Here is a 25245-nt window from a genome sequence, read left to right on the forward strand (position 1 = left end):
AATTTAAAAAGAGCATACAAATTTAATCTATGCTCTAATATGCAGGAAACATTCTTAATGATGTTTATTTGAAACATTATAAATAGCCATCTTTCATAATTAGTAGTTTTGTTAGAAAACAATTATACCAAATTACAAAATTCTGAGACCATAACAATTCATTTTACATATGTGAAAAAATTTTCAAACGTGAAAAAACAGCACTGTGAGTGCTTAGTGGATATATTTCTGACATTAAGTAACTAAAAATGAAAACCAAACACTAGGATTTTTCCATTCAAAGAACACTTAAGCAGATGTCTCATCCCAAGATTGCTACGAACTTCATCTCTGGATAATGATGATTGACATATAAGTGTCTCCTACGGTCACTTACTGATAACTACAAGTAATGCTTAGCATCTAAACACTCGACATAACTGTATGGATTCATGAGGAACAGGAGATGTTTCGATATTGTTTACAAGTGTAATGTTCTAACAGAATAATTCATATATTGATCATTTAAAAACACGAATACTTTGTGAAGAGAACATTCCAAATCTTTTCTTCCAGTCATTTTTAAATAAGCAGTCTTAATTATAATCTACAGCCAATCAGTTGTGCAGAAAAACACATTATCTCTTTATCCGCCTGTGACTTTGCACTTGTCATTTACTTCAAACTCTTACACAAAGGTAACTAAGGTCCTCAGTCTATAGAAAAAAACAGTTACCTTCTACAATAATAAAGAATGTTTGAAGTTGAAAAGAATTGAAAATCAACTCCCATATTTTACATATAAAAGCACAGTAACTTGCCCCAGGGCCTAGCTGAATCCATCTGGATCACAAGTGGGTTAGGACAGCCAGCCTTCCAGATGAATCTCTGCTCCGTTCACTTAACAACTTACCATGAACTCCATTTCTACATCATAAGATTCAACTGTCTTTGCCACAACTTAAAAAAAAGTTGAACCACAATTTTTTTTCTTTTGCAAAAATGGCATATCCCTAGACAAATTTCCAATTTTCTTGACTAAATTGATTTCTGAAATGGAACAATGTGTCTTCCTCATTGTACATGAGATAATATTTAATTATATTATTAAGAACAGGATTAACCGTGCAACTCTGTTGGCCCTTTTAGGAAGGAAATGATCGTAACAATCAAGGAATTAATCCCTCTAGTCTCTTATGTTGGATATTTATTTTGTATTCCCTGTAGATCTCAGCAGCAAGGAGTACAAGCATCATCCATGAAGGGTTTCTATTTAAAGTTGAGCCGAAGACAGATGAAGTAAATTACTGAGCAACTAGAGAAGCTTTGGAAGCTTTTTAAAATGCTCAGGCTTTTAAAAACTAGTTACCTGGTAGTGTCTAGATGAGAATTCTTCAGTGATAAATGTGATAAAATGAGCTCTCTTTGGAAATAAGAATCTACCTTTTTCTGGGCACTTTAAACCCTGGGAAACATTGGGGTTTTTTTTTTGACTTTTACAGGCATTTTTTGTTTTGTTTTGTTTTTTTTAAAGCTGTAGCTATACATACAAAGCCAGTTGAAAGGCTTAGAAAAAACTTACTAGTTTCAAAATATTTTTTTTTAACAGAGTACAACCCAACTCAGATCTACCCAAATGAGCAAGTCCAAATTCAATCCAGAGAGGGGTCTCTGTGGTTGGGAGAGATTACACATCAAACATGGCCCAGTACCTGCATTAGTAATGAGCAGAGAGAATGTCTGCAAAGAATAATAACCTGTGTCTGCTATCATGTTAGGAGGCCATTTTGGGCTGGCTTAAACTCTAATTGTTTATATTTATTAGACTGTTTGCTATGCCTCTGATAAAACTGCACACATTATTCATATGTTAGCCTCCCAAAAAAACATAAGGCTTTATTTATGAGGGTATGCGGGGAGAACTCAAAGTAAGTATGGCTGTGTTAACCAAAATAAAACTTGGTCTCCATCCTTGAGCATGAGGTGCTGTCAGGAAGTAAGTCACCCTGAGTAATAAGATCACTATGCAAATAGATGCAAATGATATTCTCTGTACAATTTAATAAAGTGGGTAAGACACTAGAACACAGGGATGAATGTTGGTGGAATTATTAATTGAACTGTTTTTAATATCTAAGAGAGAAAAAATAGATGGATTTCTTCCAAAAATAGTTTCTGATTGAGAATGTAGCTGTAATTGAAATTTTATTTTGAAGCAAACTGAGATCTTGTGCAAATGAAGAACAAGACCAAGTTTCTCTAATTTCCTATAATGCAGAGAAAAGCATCATTAAGTATAAAGAAAAGGAGAAGACATGAATTTTACAATGACCCATTCTATTAGAGGGTAGTGAGGCTTTATTTTTTATTCTTTACTTTCTAATTTTCAGGCAAGTCATGATTAGTTACAAAAGAGTAATGGGGCTTTAATCAGATACCAAAATTGTCTTGGTAGTTGTTTTGAAATACATAATATGCTAATAACCTATTCATTAAAGTGCTCTTTTCTGTTTCCTTTGAGAAGCCCTTTGTATTAGTAAAGCTATCTTGACTATTTCAGAGAATGAACTATAATCACATTTAAAACAAATTACAAAGATTACAACAGCTCATTCCTTTGTAGCTTACCTCAAAGTGGGTAAAATGAGGTCTAAGTTTTTATATAGGACTGCTCCAAGAACAAATACAGATGACTCATCCAATTCTAGAAAGAATAAAGTGAAAAACTATTAGTGAAACCACAGAAAAACACAACCATATAAGCTTTGATATATTAATCACTAGCTCATTTCAATACTTGTTCACGGGCAAAAATAAAGACAGGGAGCGTAAAGTCATTCAGTCTTAGTCATGCCTACAGTAAGTTAGCCCCATCACCTTGCCCATGTAGTTATAGACAACAGTGTTTGTGATGGTTTTGAATCAGTATCCATCTTTTTTCTGACAACACCAAGATTAGAACCTTCTTCCAGTCCATTAAAAGGTTTTCAATTCTCAGTGACATCAGGGGAAATAGTCATACATTAAGATTATGTTCAGAATCACCAAAGTGAGACTTAAGACCACAGTGCCTCTTTTGAAGCTAATATTAGAAAGCACTTGAGACATTAATAGAAGTTAGTCCTTCCTTACACGTGTTACTTTCGCCAAAACAGTAACTGCAAATAAAAGTGCACTTGAAGTTGAGACATAAACAAACAACAAGAAGTGACTTTGAATAGAAAATGCAATCACATTTCCACATCTAAAGTTAAAGCGCTTTATTTTGGGCTGAAACTATTCGTAGAGAAATAAGAGCACACCAAACTCAGGTCAAAAGTTTGTGGTTCTATTTTCCCCACTTTAGTAAATCCTTTCTGTAAGTAAATCTGTTGATTTAAAGGCCAAGGCCAAGTGCTTACATCTATAAAATTAGTTTACAAACACGCTTATAAAGGATTCAATATTATGTGATATGTGAAGATATATATGATTTCCTTAGTGACCTGGTCAGAAATGTTTGGTGCTCAGCTTATATTAGTTCTCACAATTACCTTTTGATGACACAGGAGTAAAAATGCTTTTAGGGATAACGACTCGATCTTCGGAATTTCTTGCCCAGTCCACCATCCCTTTCCGACCCTTCATCGGGAAGTTGATGTCTGTTAGAACAGAGGCTGCAGGGAGCTTCTGAATACTAGCCACTAATTGGAATAGAAAGAATACTGTCAACAAATCTTACTCTTCATCTCACTGAAATCACATTCATCAAATAAATTCTGAGTATACTCAGATTTGAGTTTTGAGGTAAAATGCCCTTAGCAGAGCATGAAAACACACACATTTGTTAGAGAGCATAGTACGTTCAGGGTGGGAATCCTTTCATTTACCACTAGGTTTCTTTGGTTTTGATTTGGAATCAGACAATGATGGTCAATGGTGCTGTGAGTGTCCTGAGACGACAACAGCCATAGTAACACTGCTTGTTCACACCTGCTCCCTACAGCAACTCTTCGAAGCCCACAATGCACTTTCTAATACAAAGGTCAGCATACCTATCTGGTAGGCTGACGTATTTAAATTAGCTTGGCTTCAGAACCTGTCTTCTTTATGTAATTGTCAGAATGAGTTGGTTATGATTTAGGTGGATCCCGTGAAGACATGGACAATAAAGCATGTATATTACTGAGAAAAAAATTGCTACAATCCAAGTGATGCACCACGGTACCAACAATGATACCATAACTACAAAGGCAACTTTAAACACAGAAATATAAGATACATCAGTCACACTATAACCTTAAGACTTTTACCCTAAAATTGCAAGAAATTTACATAAATATATGAATATATATTCATATTGGGAATTGTGTTTTTACTACTATAAATACAAGTTTAAAAATAATTTTGATTTATTTACTTTTATTTTATTTGTATGGGTGTTTTCCTGCATGTATGTTTGCATGCCATGTGTGTGCAGTGCATGCAGAAGCCTGGAGAGGGCTATAGTTATGGGTGTCTGTCAATCATCATGTGTGTGTTGACAATTGAACCCAGGTGGAATTAGCAGTGGAAGAGCAGTCAGTGATCTTAACTACTGAGTTATCTTCAACCCCTAGAAATACATATTTTAATACATGTTGATTGAAACATAGGAGACAGGTTTTTGGAAATCTAAGTGTATTTATTTTATGTAATAGTAGCATTCAAATTTACAGTACATGGACCTATATTTAAAATAATGTATGTAATAAGGTTTAAGATGACAAATACTTAAGCACTTATATAGTATATACATTTTACAATTAAGAAATATAATTTGCAAATTTTACACAGGCCCACACATGTTCTACATTAATGCTTCAAGTGTCCCATGGAAAATGTAAGTGGAAAGATGATGGGGAAAGTATAAAAGCTAGCACAACTGAACAGCTAAAGTAAAAACCATTAGGCGCTTCCTAAGTGGATTTTATTCTAGAGGAACTTGTAATTTAAAACAAGAGAGGATGAAATTAAGATTTTAACAATATTAGTTGCATAAATATATTACTGCACCCCTGGCTTGGTTTCAAATTAAATTGGTTATGTATTATGGCAGTGCACAGTGAAATTATACTTTATGAAAGCTCTTTGTGGCTATTATACACATCCATTATCAGCACAGGATGAAATTTCATTTGGCCTGCAATTTGACATATTAAGCTTAAAAAGGATTTGCTAACTAAATGTTGAAGGAAAAAAAGGTACTGGATAAGACATAAATTAGTTATGGATGTTAAATGCCATTTTTTTTGAATAACGAGTGTAATTATTTTAGTTTCTTTTTTAATTTTTAAAGCCAAGATGCTTTTACTTTCCACAAATAACCCCATTCAAATGTGTTCAAGGACACAAAACTTCAGCTGTGTATAGAAAAACAGTCAACATGCTGGAAAATATTTGTCCTTGGTTCTTGAATTATTATGTTCAAAATTACATTAAAAGTCTTTGACCCTAACTTCAGTTGCCTTGAAGTTTAGAGACTATGTATTTCACTAGCATGATCCAAAAGCCTATGAGAAAATATGAATGCTAACTTTCCCATATTTTCTATTATTAAGGAAACTAAACATGAAGTAAATGTCTGGGTCCTGAAATCTAATCATTTCTTTATTTCTATGAACACTGGCAGAAAACTAAAAATAAACACCAAGTAATGTTTCATGGAGGCTTTTTGTTTGGACTAGACATCATATTACCCTGAGTAAATGTTAGATTAATACCATGTTTGTGAACGGTAAGTTTATTTAGTGATATAGGCATGTATTTTGTCCTACACAACGCAGTCTTTTATATGAGGTATTCTAGTGGCTAAATTATGACGATATAGAATAGATTGTACTTACTAATATACTATAGAACAAAAAAATATAAAAAGAGGTCAAAGTCACTAATTCGTGCCCAAGTCTAAATTTCAAAGTCTTCTGTATGAAGAGTGCAGAAACAAAAATCGAAGGATTCATTACACTTAGGCATTCAGTTTACAAACATGTGTATATATTTGTATAATATAAAGTTAAGCTATTTTATCTAAACAACAAATCTTGTTTTAATATATGTATAGGTCAAACTGAACTAATTATCAAGAGCAACATTTTGCCACACTTAACTTTTTCGAAATATAATGAAAAGGTTAATAAAACCATTGTACAAGATGATATTTAAATAGGTTATGCGGTTCCGTTTTTAGTTTCTGAATTATCAATGTTTAAAATTAACATGTTTGAAAAACCAATAAAGTATTTTCATTTATACATATTTTTCCCAAACTCCCCTCCCCCCCCCAGATTGGGTGTTTTACGCTGACATTCTAGTTCTTCCTGAGTCCTGAATGGTTAATAAGAAAATGTCCTTCTACACAGCAAAAATAACTCAAAGGTGTCTTTATCTTCCTTTTAAGTTCCTGTGTATGACATTTGGATCAATCTACTCTCCAAACCCTTCCGTTTTCTGCTGAGTTTAACTGCTCAAACCCTTTATATAAATTTGGAACCAGTTGGTCTTTGAGCAAATGGGAAGAATATGTTGGATGACTACCGAGCAGGTAAGATCCAAAAAGTAATTCCTTAAACTACCAGTTGGTGAATTCTATGGGTTTTGCTGACGAGACAGAAACAGAGTACACATGCATACTAGATGCTGTGTTTCTATAGTCATTGCTGGATAAATTTAGTCATCATAAGCACCTAAAAGTTAGAAAGGTTTTCCTCAATAATAGCTTTAAAGCTTATGGAGCTTAGGTGGAACATGGAAGGATACGGTGTCTCTGAATAAATAGAGATCTTCCATGCTCTGGGAACTGCCCCGATTTCAGAGAACTGTGCTGTCACCATAAAACTAGATTTGATTTCTTATGAAGTAGAATGGGTGACCCGTTATGGCAAAGTATGGAGTAATGCCACCAGACTGAGTTTAATATCATGCCTTTGTTGGCCAAACTCTAAAAAGTTCCAGGTTGAGTGTAAAGGTTTTTCCCCATTTCTAACTTTTAAAAACAGTATTCAATTTATTCTCTGCAGATTTTTATATATGTTTACAATATCATGATCGTCTCCACCTCCATTTGCTCCCTCCAAGGCTCCCCAGTACCCCTGCCCCAATGAGACAGCTTCTTCTCATTCTCGTTGCTCATTATCTTTCTTTTAAGAAGTTTGCTCATCAGAAACACAAAGGAGGTTTTGTAGATGATTCTAAAAGTATACAAGATCTCTTCTCTCATGATCCTTTTGCTTCCTCAAAGCAAGACTTACTCATCTGGGAGATTACAAAGTTCTACCCTTTGCCCTTGTAGAAGTGAAAGAGAACGAAGACTCTGTGTCGTTCACCATTGTAGTGAGTGTGTTCCATGTACAAAGTGGAATTAGTAAATATAATGTATAATGTATTAGACAGAAAGGGAAGGCCTGAGGAAAGGAAACAATTGAGAGAAAGAGAGAAAAAGTTTATGGGTAAAGGTTGTATGGTTGAGCAAAATAGATAAACTAAGACCAATAAAGAACACAGCCATCTACCAGCCTGTTTTACCCTTCGAACCCATTTTGCCCTTGACTCGGGTTCTGATTGTTTCTTAGTTTCATAGATCTATTTATAGTTTGGGGTAAGCATTGATAGAAGCTACTATCTATCTCAAAAATTCCAGTTTGGAAGGTAATTTTCAGTGTCTGCATAGCATATGCAAAATGCTTGGAATAATCCCCCATAACTCATAAGCTGGGAGTAGGGACACTCTCTTTTCATTCCAGAAGAAGGTAGGTGGAAAGAGTAGGGTCAGAATTCAGGGTCTTCCTGAACTACATAGCAAGTAAGAGACTAACCTGAGAAACATGATACAGTGTCACAAGAAAAAAAAAAAAAGCAATGACAAGTATCAATAAGACAAATTCCACATTTGTTTTACAAACTCTGTCCCCTAATAGCAACTCTTGTAGCATATGTCTAATGCTAACTAGCTTGCTGGGTTAGGAGATGACTGCATAGGAGCTACACCAGATCACAGGAGCTTCTATGGACATGTTGGCTGTCACTATGGGAGCCAATTTTCACATAATTAAGTTTAAGAAAGCTACTACATGGTTGGTTATGTATCGTAATGAAGTATTTAACTTTGGCTACAACATTATTTTTGTATTTTTTAAGTGGCCTCCAGCAAGGGACTTTTTCCTGAGTGTTTTCTGTTAAGTGCCTTCATACACCTGCAGGCAGGAACTGCAGGGAAAACAAGCATTGCTCCAGCTCTAGTGCTGAAGTGCAGCATCCAGGAATGTGATCAGGACTCTTATGAACTCTATCTTGTTTATTTTGCCTATAACATCTCTCTCTTCATTTTCATTTTCTTACATTCTTTCAGAAAGTCTTCTTTTCTGATTGACTTTGCCAGAAGGAATGAACTTTGCCTCTTTGCTTTTGGGGAGTTTAGAAAATCATCCAGGTTAAAAACACTCTGCTTCAACAAAGAGACTAAATATTGTGAATGACAAGCGTAAGGTTTCCAAGACAGCTAAGACCCCAGCCAGCAAACAGCCCATCAAAAGCTCTACTTCAAACATGATCCTAAGTGCTCAGTATAGTGAGTCTCATTCTAGAGTACTCAGTGCAATAGGAAACATCCAGGCTAGGGAACTTTGTAGCCACGACCAAATGTTTAAGGAGGTACAGATGTTGTTTAAAGGCTACCTATTTTTTTATTTTTCTTTTTCTTTTTGGTCTTTGGAGACAAGGTTTCGCTGTAGTTTTAGAGCCTGTCCTGGAACTAGCTCTTGTAGACCAGGCTTGCCTCAAACTCACAGAGATCCTTTTGCCTCTGCCTGGGATTTAAGGCATGAGCCAACACCACCTGGGTTAAAAGCTATTTTTTTTAAACTGTCTTCTCCATTGTGTCTTTGTGTTGCGTCTCAGACATATTTGAAGTTTGCCTCATTTTTCACGATCCTTCAAGCTGTGTTTTCGTACACCAATATTAGAAAATCACCCAGTTATCAAAATGGAATTGCCGTGGAAACAATGCTCAGGATTCTGAAGGACTCATCTGCCAAGTTACTCTAAGGAGAGTACACAGGCAGGGGGAAACAGGGCTTTGTCTGGACATGCTAGGATATACCTTTGGGGTTTGTTAGAGTATTCGCAGAGGGGAGACCCACGGAGATGGCCTTCCGAGCAAGATTTGAGGACTTAGCAGTAGAAAATGTCATGGTTTGTATTTTTATAGCAATACTGAATCCTTAGTAAAACAGTGAGACTCTAGGAAGGGAAGAAGGACAGCTCTTTTCCTGACACCTAATGGGCAGTTATTAGGAGAGTGGCACCTTCCATTCGATCCTTAATTCATTCATTGAGAATTTGTCAAAGTTCTCTTCTGGACAAGACATTCCTTTTAACACACCACTTATCCAGAAACCTTAGATGTGATATCTCATTTAACATTCAAATTGACTCAGGAGGCATTATCAGTACCTTCATTGTCAGTACCTTCACTGTGATTATCAGGGCCTTCCTTTTTTTTTTGCAAAGGAGAAAAAATCAGACTCTGTTTAAGCTCATATGCCAAGGTTATAAGCGGTATCATGGGGATTCAAACCCCAGTTTGTCTACTCAAACTTGTGTTGCCTGGTGCAGTGTGATTCTGTCTAGCATATTAACAACAAATGTACTCTGCTTCATTGTTCTGCTTTACACTAAGAACAAAGGACAGATTCAGCCCGAGGCAACAAAACACTGGCATGTCCATCAAATGAGAACTAGATACACTGAAAAATAATGGATTAAAGGTAGCATATGTACTTTCCTTTCCCTGAGCAGTCTTTAAGTTCTAACATCTCCATGAAAAAATCCTCTTTTAAAATGCTGCCACAGTGGTCTATAGGAATCATTCAGATTATTTCCATAGATAAAACTTTAATTGTACCCACTTTGGTGCCCCACCAGCATAGTCTTCTTTCTCAAAAAGTGGGAATTAGAATGTTGAAGGCCACAGAGAAAGAAACAGACGGTTGGGGCATAATGCTCAGCTGCCACCTCAATGAAAACAGCAGTAGAGGGCAGAACATTCTTTGAACCAGTGAACTTCATCACTTCCATTGCCACCTCCACCAGTAAAAAAGTATAAGATTCCCGAGTCCTAGGGACACTGTATAAAATTTAGATGAAAATTTCCTTGTGGTTCCATGTTCTCAATTTAAAGATCCTCTGTGATGTGGGATGTCCTTCTGTATATGAGTTGCTTTTATTTGTTGATGAATAAAGCTATTTTAACCAATGGCTTACCAGAACAAAGTAAGACAGGTAAACCAGAGAGAGAGACACACACAAACACACACACACACACACACACACACACACACACACAGAGAGAGAGAGAGAGAGAGAGAGAGAGAGAGAGAGAGAGAGAGAGAGAGACTAGGCAAAGTCAAAGAGACACCATGTAGCTGCCGAAGGAGTAACATGCTGTGCTGGAAAACCACAACTTTGTGGCAATGCACAGATTAACAAAAATGCATTAATTTATAGTCAGAGCTAGCCAGTAAGAAGCCTAAGACATTGACCAAACAATTGCAACTAATAATATAAGCCTCAGAGTGGTTATTTCATAAGTATCTTGGGGAACAGGCAGGCAAAGAAAAACCAGTCCAGGGAGACCAGCGGGATGGAGAATACTAGCTACACCTCTGCAAGCCAAATGGAGACACACTAGATGGGACATTAAAAATAAATAACAATGTAGGACTTTTATTAGTTCCTTCTTCAGTTTGTCAGTCTTAAATACTAAATACTGTATTCAAGCTAATTAATTAGCTATTTTTCATATTCATTTCCTGTATCAAAATAGAAACTATTCTAAATTATTTCTATTATTAACTTTACATTCTGTTTTTCATTTTTTAAGCCTAGGAATCTGGACAGTAGAATGCATCTCTGTCCTTTGCTTTGACTTTCGTTTTTTCTAGGCATAAGTGCACGTGGGGGATCTCCTTCAACTCCTTGGCACGTCACTTTTTATTTGTTCAGCATTGAGAATGCTGACGCATGAGGGTCGATCCAAGGCCATACACTTGAGTCTTGTTCAAGTAGAAGCGTCTTGACCAGAAATAGATAAATCATAGCTTGCAAAAAATGTGTCCCCTTGACTGTATTTGCATCATCAACAAGCTAAGCATATTTTTCACATTTTTTTAAACAATGAAAAAGATGAAGAAAAATTCTTCTTGGAATGTGAAAATTATTTGAACTTAAATTTTCAATGGCTGTAAATAAAGTTTTATTGAAACTTTGCAACACCTCTGACTACCTTAAGGCCACTCATTACTTTCAGGCACAACGGCAGAGCTGAGTAGTTGCAACAGAGATGGTGTTGGTCACTAATCCTAAAATATTTACTACCTAGGCATTTACAATAAATGGCTTACCCATACCATGCCAGTCATATTGTTGTGGAGAGTATGTCTTATAAAATGACTGTTTTCTCTAATAAGTTAGAACACAAACAATTGTTTAGTATTGTCGCTTACTGCATGCCACTGCAAACCCTTTCTGACCCCTGTGCTCTTCCCGTGTTACAAACAATGAGTGTCGAGAAGATGCCCACTGATTACACCAATTTCTTTTCAGTTTCAAGAAAGGTATGTCTGTGTTCTTTCAGAAAATACACTTACAAATTTCTATTTATCTCTACACAGATAATTCAGAATTTTAGTCCTATCTGGAATACAAAAGAAGATAAGAGATGGGAAGTTTATGCCTGTATACCTAAGTAGTAAAGACAAATTTAGAACACACTTATGGTTAAAGTCCTACTCTTTGTCTAACTCATGAAATTCTGAACATAACTTCTACAGAAAAAGGGGCATTCAATTATAATTAACCAAGTATGAAATATTAGGAGGCTTGAAAAATGAAGCATTAATATTTTCTCACACTCTCTCTTATTACTTTGAAATAAACGGTTTGATTATACCGTATAAGAAAATAAACCAAGACCTTTGCGAAGCTATCGCTCAGTAATCGCCATCTTCCCCATAGTCACCCATTTCCTGAGGAACTGTTCCCACGGGGAGTACTCTAACTTAAGAGGAGTAAAGACATCATCGTTAGAATGGTAAACAGTCATTTGTGAATACATGCATCCCCCAAAACCTCCACTAAACTCCGGAGCATTTGAAGAACTGCTCTACCACTGGCATTTAGTGACTGAGCAGGAAGCAGGAAGTCTAGATTAAAGAATAAATCCAACCTCTAAGGAAGAAAACACAATTCTTAGTATCTCAGACTGTGATAACTGCCACCATGAGGAAGGGACTGATGAGGGGGACAATAGATAGTAGATCATGAAAAGCCACTCTGAGCAGGATCGTCTAAGATGTGTCTAAGCTAAGGAGGAAGGAACTGCCCATGTGGGCCCAGGGCCTACCAAAGGCCAGTTATGTTCCGGAGGCGTTGGAACAATACAGAGAAAAGAAAAAGAAAAAGAAAAAAAGAAAGGAGAAACATGAAAGATAAGAACTCTTCAGACATCCAAAACTAACAATGATAATAGTATCAATAGTAATAATTGCTATTATGTTAATACTAATAGTAATAACGTATTAGGAGTACAGAGGATTTAGGTAGGGTAAAAGGCTCAACATGATCTGGGAACTTACAAGACAAGGTCTGGAGACATAATATTGAGAACATTGAAATTTATATTTATTTATTTATTACTATTAATTAATAAACTATTGTATATTATATAAAAATATAAGTTAGATATCTTCATGTTATAACTAACAATTGACATATAGGTAGGAATATGTTTTCCAACATGAAGACTGGGATATAACAACAGTATTCAGCAAACACTAACTGAGCACAGATTCTATGCAAAGTACAGTTATGGGATCAGGGAATGTATCTGTGAATACCAACAGTAAAGTTCCTGCCTTTGTATTATTGGCATAGGATTTACAGAAAAAAAATGATTATTATGAGAAATGATTTACAATCTAAAGTTAATACTCTTCATATGGAAAATCTTAGTTGCTGTCACCATCTAGAAAGCCCCTGAACTAATCCTGTCTCTGAAGACAATCAGAGCTGGGGGAAAATTTCTGTCAGCTACAAAAGCTCACAACACTTTTAACCACACACACAAAAAAACCCCTTAAAAACCAGGGATGCTAAAAAATTTATAAATCCCACAGACTATAGGGCCATTTGATATGTGTATGAAATAAAAAATAAAATTTGGCAGATGAATGCTTAGATATCATAAAGTTAAATTAGAATAAAAAGAAGTATATTCTAAAAATCAATGGAGTTGCAATTTAGCCTGTGACCAATAAATGCACGGAGAAGAAAAATCCCTCCATGAGACACCAATTGCCACTGAAGGCCTTCTGCGAGCTTATTATTGTCACAATGCAGACGGCAACTGTGGTAGATGCTCCTAAAATACACAGCACCTTGTTTTGTTTAGTTATAATATTGGACTGGAAGGATAACATCTTTTTCTTATTGTAAAGTGTGCACCAAGCATAATGCTTAGATTTATTTTTTCAATACAAAGGGTAGCAAATTTTAGTAGTAACTTTAAAGTTTTCTAGGGGAATGGACTAAGGTCAGAGGAAATGGAATATTGTCATCATAGTTACATATCCTGTCAGTATTAGAACCCATAACTGCCCCTGTTTGTATATTACAAAATAAAGACCCCATTACTTGCCAGATACCAAATACATATAAAACATAGAATCACAGTGGTAATTTAGGAAAGTTATTTTATTTGATTTTATTTTGAGAGGATAATCAGAGAGCTTTAGTGATAAACTGAGTTGAAGAAGGTCTGTTTGTCATGAAATTTTGTAATCCATGTGTCAAGCTATAATGCCAGCACATTCTATTTTATTGATTTATTTTATTATTATTTTTAATTTTCAATCAGGCATGGTCTTGCTACGGTAGATCAGGCTGGCGTCGAGCTCCCAATCACCTTGCTCCAAAGCCTCGGGTTCTGAGATTACAGGAGTGTGCCCTCATTCCTGATCAACATCTGTGAAAAGATACACAAGGGCAACCCCCACCTTCGTGGACAAAGCGTGTTTATTTCTTTTCTGAGACTGTTTTTCAGTTGGAAAATTTGGTCAAAGCCTCTTACTGAGTAAAGGGGATTTTGTGATGGAGAAGAGGACAAAGTCAGCACAGATTTCCCAGAATAGCCAAATAAACTTGAATTTTTGAAAGCAGGAAGGACCATGACAACAGGAAAAAAAATGAAAATAAATTGTTAAGAGGGACTTGTTGCCTCTGTTTTCACTTGGCTATCATTACAGAGACAGACCACTATTGTCATAGAGATAAGCAATGATTGCCATAGAAACAGCTGAAACAGGATTAGTTTAATAGTGGCACAGACAGTTGAGCCCTTTTAGTTGAAGAGCAAAATCGCAAAGAAGGATACAATATGGCACTTTTACTAACTCTAAATCCTTCCAACATTGCACAAAGCAGAAGCGACCAGAACATTTTAAAAATTCAAGTCTTTCTTTCAGGAAGCTTTAGAGTTTAATCTTTCCATTTATACTCACAAGTGTGAATCTAGCAGATTTTACAGGAATTTATCTTAAACAAAAAGAAAGAACCCCCCATGGGAAAAGCTAGAAGTTCCCCATGGAAACAAAAAGCCATTCCATGTCCCAGATGGCTCTGCTCTTCACTCCCATGTCAGAAAGCTTGTCCCTGGCTGAAGGCGCTAACAGATCTGAATGAGGTTCCAAGCAGCTTCTCAGTCCTGCAAAGTCCCTCTTCATAGGTCCCAAGATGATTAAAACTCATCAACAACTTCATTGCAGCTACTAAAAAAACTGAATTGAACACATTTGTCACTAGGTATATGTGGCAATGCCTGAGAAATTCAAGAATTCTCCTATATTCTATGAGAAAATTTAAGCTTGAGTTTTTGGTTGTCAAGCAAAAGATAACTACCTGGAACACTTAAATATAAAGTCCACCTTCGCCATCTCTGTTACATGCAATGCTTCCTATGGGCTGCACATTCTTTCTTCATAGGCATGCACGTCTTTGGTGGGAAATACGGAAGCTATCATTTTCTTTCCCTATTTGTTTCTCCAAGTGCTTGCAAATTAATATTCAATTTATATGACTAATGCTATAAACTGCACTGTGTTATCGTTAGGTTTAAAGACCAAGAGGATTATCTCAGTGTGGATACGTTTACAAAAATGTATTCAATAAAGTACAAAAGCCAATGTGAAGTTTCAGAGCTTCAAAACAACTATTCTTAGAGTATAGAAGCTCATTGAGATGTATGGATTTTAAATCTGGTTAATTTTAGTATATGATGTTCATTTTAATTGCAATATTAAAAATTTAAGAATAAATACAAAAAAATAGTAATTAGTAGAGACAAAGAATTGTTCCTATAGCAACACATTCTCTGTTGGATGGTAACGCTAGGAATGAAGAATGAATGAGTAACATGTTCATAGCATTTCCTTGGCTAAGATAGGTTATAAAATATTTATAACAAGGATAATACAGTTATTCTTTAATATGTATAATTAGGCAGAAAACAGGTTTTTAATGGAATACGCATTTATGAAGACTGTTAGTACAAAAGAGAACAAATGGTCAGGAGTAATTCAACATTGATGTACAAAAGCATAATGTAGTGTAAGTTTCCCAAGAGTCATAATATAAGTCCTTAAGACAACAGACGTGGCTTAGAGAGTGACTGACTGTATAAAATAATGAAATAAATCTTTTACTTTCAATTACCAAGGTGAAAAAGGAAAAATCATTCTTTCTGAAGGCAAATCATTGATATGGGATGAACCATGTAAGTGCCCTCCACACTCACAAGACTATCAAGACAAATAACACCATGAATACCTGGACACCATAAATTTGGGACCCGAACTTTTGTTTGAAAAGCATAAGGAATGAGGAGAAAATAGAAACATTTTCTATCCACTATACCCAAATGAGACTTTCGAAAATAGATTTTTTTTTTGAACAACCGTTTCTATCAGACATTTTGTAAGCTGTCATTAAAACGTGTATTCAAATGATGTGGACCTAAAGTACCTTTAAAAAGAAATTCCAAAACTTTCTATTATTTCTTAGTGGCAAGACAAATGAGAAAAAAGAGGGGCAAAACTTATTAAACAGAGATTCAGAAATAATTATATACAATAGTCACAACAGAGAAGTTGTTCAGATTGGAAGTAGAGATAATGTCAGAAATAACATAAAAAAGCTTGGGAGATTTGGGTTAATTAAAACAAAAGAGAATGCCTATTCAGATGCTTTAAAGATCTTCAGTGACAAAAATATTATTGAATAATGATTTGATGAATAATCGTGTTCTTGAATGTAAGTAAATAAGACAGGTTAGAGAAAGATGGATGTTTATGTAACTAATTTTCACCCTAATTTACTTAGAAGAAAGTAGAAACCTACTGTTATTGCAACGTGATAACTAGGTTAATGTTTTGTATGTTAAGATCTAGAGTTCGAACTATGACAATACTAATGTTACAAATAATATTTTTGTGTGGTAATGATAAAATACATTCAAAACGTTCCTTCAATTACACATGGCTTGTTTCATTTAACTGGCAGCCTAATCTGAGGCACAGTTTTGTGAAATCATGTTAATGACTATTACTATTCTGGCTCTCACACAAGGACTCAAATGATGTAATGGTGGTAGGGTGGTGATGGCTTCCATGGGTAAAATTGATTAGTTACCCTAAGAACACATAATATAGACAGTAAGAGTAAGGACCCATATGTAAATGAGGAAAATTAACACACACACACACACACACACACGAACCTAAACTTTAGAGACACTTGAATAGTCACATGATAGATTTCTAACTTCAACTGTCCTTGATTTGCTACAGGGCAATATCCCTGCATGTTTGTTTTGTGTCTCTTGTTTTCTCTGAGACTGTCTTGAATACCTAATCTCATGAGATCTCCCTGCATTGGCATCCACGATTTTCCTGCATTAGCATCCACAATAACTGCCACCTTGGACATAACACCCTGTCCAGGTAAGAACTTCTTATTTCATTCACAACCCGTCTAAACCATTAGTCAAATCTGTCAGACCAACTGTTATGATAACTTCTCATCATTTCCAGTATCACCTACCCCAAAGCCCTTGTATCTTCTTACCACTCTCAGCTACATCGCTCACATCCCATATAGCTTATTATTTTCCATTTTGTCATCATAATAATCTAGTAAAAGATACATCAGATTATGCCATTTTTCTGCTCAAATTCAGGTCTTCAGCCAAATGTCTTCCAAATGTCCTTTTGTTCCATATCTTTGACAGCTTTTCGTTCATGGTCACATTTCAGTCACCTCAACATTCCTGGAGTTCTCCCAGTGTAAAGCACTTGTGTGCACTATGGTCTTTACATACCGCTTTTGTTCTATTTGAAGTGTTTTGTCTACACATGCCAGGGTAGTTCCGATATTCAAGGTCTTTCTGCCATTTCAAATATCACTGGTCAGATGCCTTTCCAGACCTTCATGAAATGGGATCCCTGTCTTCACTCAGTATTTCTATACCTGGTAGATTGCTTTATTTCTCTTCACAGCAATTATAACCATTGAGCATATTGGATGATATTTATTTGACATGTGTCTTATTAATATGAAACAGAAATTTTACAATTTCACAAGAGCAAGAGTTTTGTCAAATTCATTCACTGGCAAAGCCTTAGAATGGAAAACAGAACATGCCATGCACTTTATGAGAGATGGAGACAATATCAAGTGAATTAAATATGTGAATCACTATCCACCAACTGTACTGGTCCTGGGACACACTTTAGATTGGGGATCTTAGCTAGACGTGCAAGAACCCATCCATAAGGCTCCTCCTAGTTGTTTGTATTGCTTGTGCCAAGAAAAGTTGAAATGACTTTTTATATTAACCTAGCCATAATTTCTACCCCCAGACATTTGGAATAAGTGGATCAGTCAATACTGTGTGAATTAAACAACAAAAGAGCTTATCAAAGAACTCATAGGGCTGTATATCATTCCAAGTCTTTTCTTCCAAACACTGGAACTATCTTCTCAATAGAAAGTCTATGATGAAACTATATAAAGAAACCAACACTTTAGTTTTTTCTGACTTCACGAAAATTACTCATTTATTTCATGTGTCTCTCAAGGCTTGTAGAGGGCTAGAAGGTGGGAGAGAACCTTACACATTTACCACCTAGTCTAGCTAACTGAATTGACGTCAGTAATACAAAATTAAAAAAAGATGCAAATTTCTCTATTTTGGGGACTTGGTGTCAACATGTGTCTTGTTTTGTAAGAAAGGAAGCTAAGTAAGTGATGGGGATGTGTGAAGCACAAAGTTAAGCAGTGAGAGGGGGGAATAAGTTTCCAAGGCAAAGTTAGGATTGCCCACAGCTACAGCATCAGATTGAAAAGCTGTTGCTCCTCAACTGAAGACAAGATGTGATACCAAAGCAGTTATTAATGTTCATAGTGAGTTATAGAAAATACATAGATTTTATGCTGATAAAAAGACATCATGGAAGAAAAAGGAGATGCTGTAAATGGATGCCTTTATTTGTATTCAATTTCAAAACAAATATCGAGTACAAATGTTCATTCCAAACAACCCAGTAGTATATACTTCTAAATCAAGAATAAACTGTGATGCTTAACTTCACAAAGAAAAAAATATACTTACTTTAGGGCATCTGAGACACCCACTTTATTGGTCTGCTAGGGAAGAAAAGAAGCTATATTTTCAAGAATCTTATATTTCAGGAATAACATTCGAAACTCTTTACAGTTGAAAATCCTAACATACGGTACTTGAAGATATTATCAGCCTAAAAACCATTCCCTGTTTGCCTGATATTGTCAACATTGAATAATTCCTGAGAACTGTTGTGAGACAGTAGTATGTGGGTGGAGCAGCATACATCTGTGCAAAGTCAATCCTTGCAGACGACTTACTCAAACTGTAAGGGATATGACCACTGAAGCGTTGTGGAATATTAGTTTAAGATGTGTGGCATTTGTTTGTGCTATGGAATATTATTTTTAATTATACAAAGATGCATGGTATTCTGTTATGTTGCATTTGTTTGACCCTGTAAAGCTGTATTATTTTGCCTGCCTAAAATACCTGGATGGTCTTGTAAAGTGCTGAATGGCCAATAGCTAAGCAGAAGAGAGAAATAGACAGGGTTGAAATGCAGAAAGAATAAATAGGATGAGAAATCTATATGAAGAGAGAGAGATTGGGGGGGAGGGAGAGGGGAAGAGGATTGAGAAAATGAGGATAAGAAGAGGCCAGGGACCAACACCCAGCCATAAAGACAGCTACAAAGTATGAAGAAAAGAAAGATGCACAGAATAAAGAAAGGTGAAAAGCTCAGAGACAAAGCATAGCTAAAGAGAAACAAGATAATCTACATTACAAAAGCTGGTGAGGAACAAGTTAAGCTCTGGCCGGGCATTCTGAAGAAAGAATAAGGCTCATGTATTTATTGGGAGCTGGGTGGTGGGAGAGAGAGAGAGAGAGAGAGAGAGAGAGAGAGAGAGAGAGAGAGAGAGAGAGAGAGAGAGAGAGAGAAGGAGAGAGAGAAAACAAGTACACTGAAGCCACCCAGGCCATGGAAGCTTAAGCTCTGCTCACTGTGTCTATACTTTTCCTTAGAATGTTCATGTTATCCCATCAACAATTACAGACTTTAAAAAGTTCTAAACTCTAAACTTTAGAAGTAGATATTAATAGACATATTATTTCAAAATGTTCTTTGTCCTGTTGGTTACTAGACAGTGAATCAACTGTTTTCTTTTTCAGGGAATTCTTATACAAACTACCTCTAAGCATTCATCCTCTTACACATGCCCTGATCATTTTCTGGGTAGGCAGCACCTCACTTTCCCTTCGCTTTGTATCACACTGCCGTCTTCATCACTGTAAACATGAACACATACTCAACTATTAAATAATAATCAGATGTAGTTGATCACCATCTATGCTTATTGATTTGACTTCTGCACTAAAATTCAAGATTCTATTTTTGGTTGTCACTTGAGGATTGCCCTTTTCTAAATATCAATATATGAGAGATAGGTTTAAATGTTGTTAGGATTAATATAACATTAATTCCTCCTTCTCTCCCACAACACTATCAGTTATGGGGTTCCATCAATTCTAAACTCAGGGAGAATCTGAAATTCATGCCTACATTTAGTTTTTATTCATAAATTCAGTTCTTCATTATGTCATGCATTGATTGCAATTAAGAGCTTTTTAATCTCGATTTATACTAATTATGTTTGCAGTCTTTCCCAATAGCTACAACTCTATTTTCTGCTATAGCATTCTTCCTACAAGAGCAGGATTCACAGCTAATATCTCTGTACCATATGCATGAGGATGCCAACGTAGGTCAGAAGAGGGCATTAATCAATCCTCTTAAGCTAGAGGTATAAATCAAGAAATAAATATTTTAAAGATAGTTACCTCTTTATCATCTTTGATAAGAAAACAATGGTGTGAAATGTAACCATTCCCTTGCTAATCACTACTTTTCATGTTAAGTGGTTTTTAAAAAAAGCAAACTTTTAGAATTGAATATAAATGATCAAATGATCATTTCCAAAGAAATAGTTCTTAGCTTTTAAATAGTATATTTTCATCATTTGGTTCATGTGGCAAGTGGAAAGCATGATAATTGTTATGTATTTATATAACTTAAAAAGTTCTCATATATGGAATCTTTTCTGCACTTACATCTCTGCACATGTGCGTTTCTGGCAACATAGAATCCAGACAAGGTCTGTGGAAGTCCAAAAATGTGAGCCTATTTCACCTTGTCTGATGGTCAGAGAGAACAACTATGTCTGCACACCCTGACACAGGGTGTGGTTACTTGTTGTTTTGGACATCAAGATGGCCTGTATCGATGTATCCTCTTCACTCTGACCAAAGGTCAGAGAATTCAAGCATACCCAAGCATACCGCTGTTCCTTCTTTTGAATATGGAGGTTTGACCTATGGAGTGGCTGCCTTCAAGATACTTGGTCTAGGGTGGATTCACGGCCTAAACAACAGAATTCCTTTCTCAAGAATTCATGGCTTCATGTCTTAAAGGATTGAAGCAAGTTACTCTTCTGGTTATCCTTTGCATCATGTTAAGACAGTCTTTTGCCTTCTTCCCTCATTTTTGTATTGAGGTATAAAAGTGTTTGGAATATGAAACACAGGGCAGACTCCGTACTCAGAACTCAGAAGTCAGAATTCCGCATTCGGGATCTGCCGAGTTGCCCTTCCAGGACTATCCTATGCTTCTGTTTGTTATGCTTATTTGCATCTTCATTCTCTTTACTTGTTTTTCTAATCCCCATACCCCTCTCTGGTAAGTGGTATCCTTGTTGAAGCTGGTTTCTGACAAAGGTCATTAGATCTCCTAGGACTGGAGTTACAGACAGTTGTGAGCCACCATGTGGAGCTTGGGAATTGAACTCAGGTCCTCTGGAAAAACAGCTAATATTGCTGAGTCCTCTCCCTAGTAACCTATGTAATTACTTTTTACTCTCCAATCAAATTTGCTTGCTGGATAAAACTCTGTTTACCTTTTAAATTGTGGGTCATTGTCTTGCTTGTAGTTAAGGCTGTACTAGAATTCACAAATCTCCTGCTCCCAGATGACTGCTGGGATGGCAGGTGAGCATCACAATGTCTGAATCAATTCATTTATATTAGTGACACCAATAAAAGGCTTTGCTTAGTAAGCAATAATTTTGTTTTGTTGTTGAACATAATTCATTGGCTAACAATAAATAATACATCACCGAACTTTGGATGCAGTTCAATGAATGTCTGTCTAATTCTACTGTGGGACAATGGTTTTGTATCCTGTAAAGATTTGTCACTTGTATTGGTTTAATAAAATGTTGACTGGTCAGTAGCCAGGTGGGAAGTATAGGTCAGGTGATCACAACAGGAGAATTCTGGGAAAAGGAAAGGCTCAGTCTGTTGTTGTCACCTAGACACAAAAGAAACAAGCTGAGAATGTCTCACTGATAAAAGGTATCAAGCCACATGGTTAACACAGACAAGAATTATGGGTGTTAATTTAAAATGTAAGAGTTAATAAGAAGCCTCAGGTAATAGGCCAACCAGTTTAAAATTAATGTAGGCTTCTGCGTGTTTCTTTGGGACTGAATGACTATAGGACTGGGTGGGACATACCTCTGCCAACATAGTTCTGAGTCTAAAACTAAAACAAATAGACTAGTCTTGTGAACACTTCAGCAACATGGAATGATGCAGAGATTAACATGCCCCCACCAAGCAAGGATGACATGAAAATCTGTGAAGTGTTCCATAGTAAAAATAAATGAATATATTAGACTTGATAAGGTGAGTAAATATAATATGCTACATGGAGTTACTGTGAAAAATACATCTGAAATGAGTGTTGAGTTGACACATAAGATTTTCTGGTGTGGGAGGAGTCTGAAATGTAGCTTACTCCATTTGGCTTAACTCTTTTTTTATTTTTTTTATTTTTTTTTAATATTTATTTATTATGTATACAATATTCTGTCTGCATGTATGCCTGCAGGCCAGAAGAGGGTACCAGACCTCATTACAGGTGGTTGTGAGTCTCCATGTGGTTGCTGGGAATTGAACTCAGGACCTTTGGAAGAGCAGGCAATGCTCTTAACCGCTGAGCCATCTCTCCAACCCTTAACTCTTTTTTTTAGAGAACTGTTTTTCCAAAGGCCATATTAAATTTCTTGATTTTATATATCTTTTTAAAAAACTGACTATTCTGGGACATTCTATTTAACATCTCCTATTCATGCAAGTTTTAGCAAAAAGTAAATCTTCATTTACCAGAAAGTGATACACATGGAGATATTTTTTTTAATTAAAGATGTGTTGAAACTTCTTACTTAGTCATTTTTGAAGAAACCTATTGGAAGATATATTGGTTTCCCTACCAAGTTAATTGGACCACAGACCTTCTTAACTTGGTGAATTAAAACTATGATCTTAAGCATAACTTATTATCCTCAATCGTAAGACTATTTAAGACTATCAGGGGGTAAGGAAGAGGAATTATGGAAACCAGAGACATTGAGGATATGGGAGAGCATGACCTGAAGAATCAGCTAAGCAGAGCTCATGGTGAGTGGGGACAGCTAACAGAGATTGAAGAGGCAATTGTGGAACCTGCACAGGTCTGTACTAGGTCCTTCTGCATATATGTTATAGCCCTTGGCTTGGTGTTTGGGGAGGACTTCTGACAGTGGGATTGGGTGGGGAACTGATTACTTAACCTGCTCTGGGATCCTTTTTTCCCTACTGGGTTGTATTGTCCAGCCTTTATGTGAGGGTTTGTGCCAAGTCATATTGTAACTTGTGCTGAGTTTGAATGATGTCCCTGGGAGGCTTGCTGCTTTATAAAGAAAAAAAAGGTGGTGTGTGAGTAGAGGGGATGGAGGGAGGAGAAACTGTAGTCAGGCTATATTGTATGAGATAAGATTAAATAAAACAAAAAAAGAAGACTATCATTCTCAAAAGTGACATCTTAGGAGTCAGTTACATTATGGGCTCTAAGCTCAGGTACATCATTCCAGTACACTTGGCAATTATCCATCACTGAATTATGCAATTTGATGCTAGTGAACAAACCTTGGGAATTCCTGTTTGTACAGAATAGCTCCCAGTTCCAACCACCAAGCTATACTAAGGTCTTAGGCAGTGTTTGGAGGCAAATCAGAGATATATCAGATCTCTTTTCAGTGGTCGGTCATTGATACTGTTTGGGATTTTTAATTCACAGACTATAAGCTTTAGATTACAGATAATGAGACGATACAAGTATTCTAACAGCTGAATATTCATGCTATTCTGATGCAAGATTAAAGGCAATTGAGTTCAATTGTATAAAAGATGACAAACATGGTGAACACATCTTATTGCAAATGAGTTCTACAAAATAATCAAACATACAACAATAGTTAATCAAAATGAAGGTAAACAATTAATAGTAATTTATGATGTTTAAGTTATGGAGAAAATACTCTGTAGCTAATAATAATTCTATAGGTAATTTGATATGTTATTATTCTGAAATATGTTAATCCAAAATTTAAACATATTTGATTCTGAAATATTTTTTGCTTCCTCTATATAATTTTAAAATACATTTCCCAAACCTGTCTAATATTGATCTGATAATATATTTTATTATTTTATTTTTTAAACATCTTCATATCAAACAGACAGGCCTCAAACACCCCAGACAAGTGTTGAGATTAGTAATAATAATAACCCTGATTTATCCAGAGCTCCACTGCCTTTATGTGAAGATAATTGTAACATGCTGAATAAAAGAATATCTTTCTTAATCACAGAAAATTAAGACAGGAAGCTTTAAGCAAATAATAAAACTGTAAATCTTCATGAAATCAATTTGTGTAATAATCAAGAAGACAATTTCTTTGTTCTTCACTAATTTTCATCTGCAAAGAGAAATGTACCATTTGCACAATACAATTATTATTGGCTCAGTAGGAAACACGGTAGGTGTGGGTTGTTCCTCTACAAACTCTGATGAAATGCTACAGTAACAGCAACCTGTGTGTGTGGTTATCATTTTATAATCTACTAAAGGGGTCTGAAGATGTTTCAAAAAACCACCACAGTACCATTCCTATGTGTCCCCTAGAAACGTTCTGGAATGTTCCATACAAATCTAACACATGTTCAGGATACTTAGCACAGAAGCAACTCAATAGCCTAGAACAATGCATACACAATAATGAAGCTTCATTTTCCCCAAATCATTGATGTCTAATATTCCAAATTATATTTGATAGATATAAATTATATTTATATCAAGGAATGCTTGGTAAATGTAAAAATAAGCATGCTTTACTTTACAGAAGCATGTAAAGAAGCACATGATAGCCTATGAACACTAAAACAAGTGTCTGAGGAGGGAAACATGTATGTAAGTATATGTATCTTATGAGTATGCAATGTCTGCTTTATTTCTACTGAAATATTCTCTCCTGGTAGTGAAAGAGGGACTATTGCTATAAGACTTGGGATGCCAATGGAACCTACAAGGCGAAAGAAGCTCAGAAACTTACAAGCCTCAGGACATCCAGAAAGTTAAGCTTCTGCATGAGGGTATACATGCAGTAGACAACTGCTGCATGTTCTCCCGTGGAGGC

At 35.8% G+C, this 25245-nt stretch overlaps 1 protein-coding gene across 4 annotated transcripts in view; it reads right to left on the reverse strand.

The window, feature by feature from the left end:
* Adgrb3 (adhesion G protein-coupled receptor B3) overlaps window positions 1-25245 on the reverse strand; it is a 729857-nt gene that overhangs the window by 339734 nt on the left and 364878 nt on the right. For all 4 annotated transcript variants that reach the window (XM_085679475.2, XM_085679474.2, XM_085679476.2 and 1 more), the window contains 2 exons: window positions 3513-3662; window positions 2608-2683 (listed from right to left, as the gene is read on the reverse strand). In XM_085679475.2, coding sequence (XP_085535601.1) covers window positions 2608-2683; window positions 3513-3662 — 226 coding nt within the window. The remainder of the gene's footprint in view (window positions 1-2607; window positions 2684-3512; window positions 3663-25245) is intronic.

This window comes from Myodes glareolus, chromosome 18 (genome assembly GCF_982192425.1).
Source record: "Myodes glareolus chromosome 18, mMyoGla1.1, whole genome shotgun sequence".
Lineage (NCBI taxonomy): Eukaryota > Metazoa > Chordata > Mammalia > Rodentia > Cricetidae > Myodes > Myodes glareolus.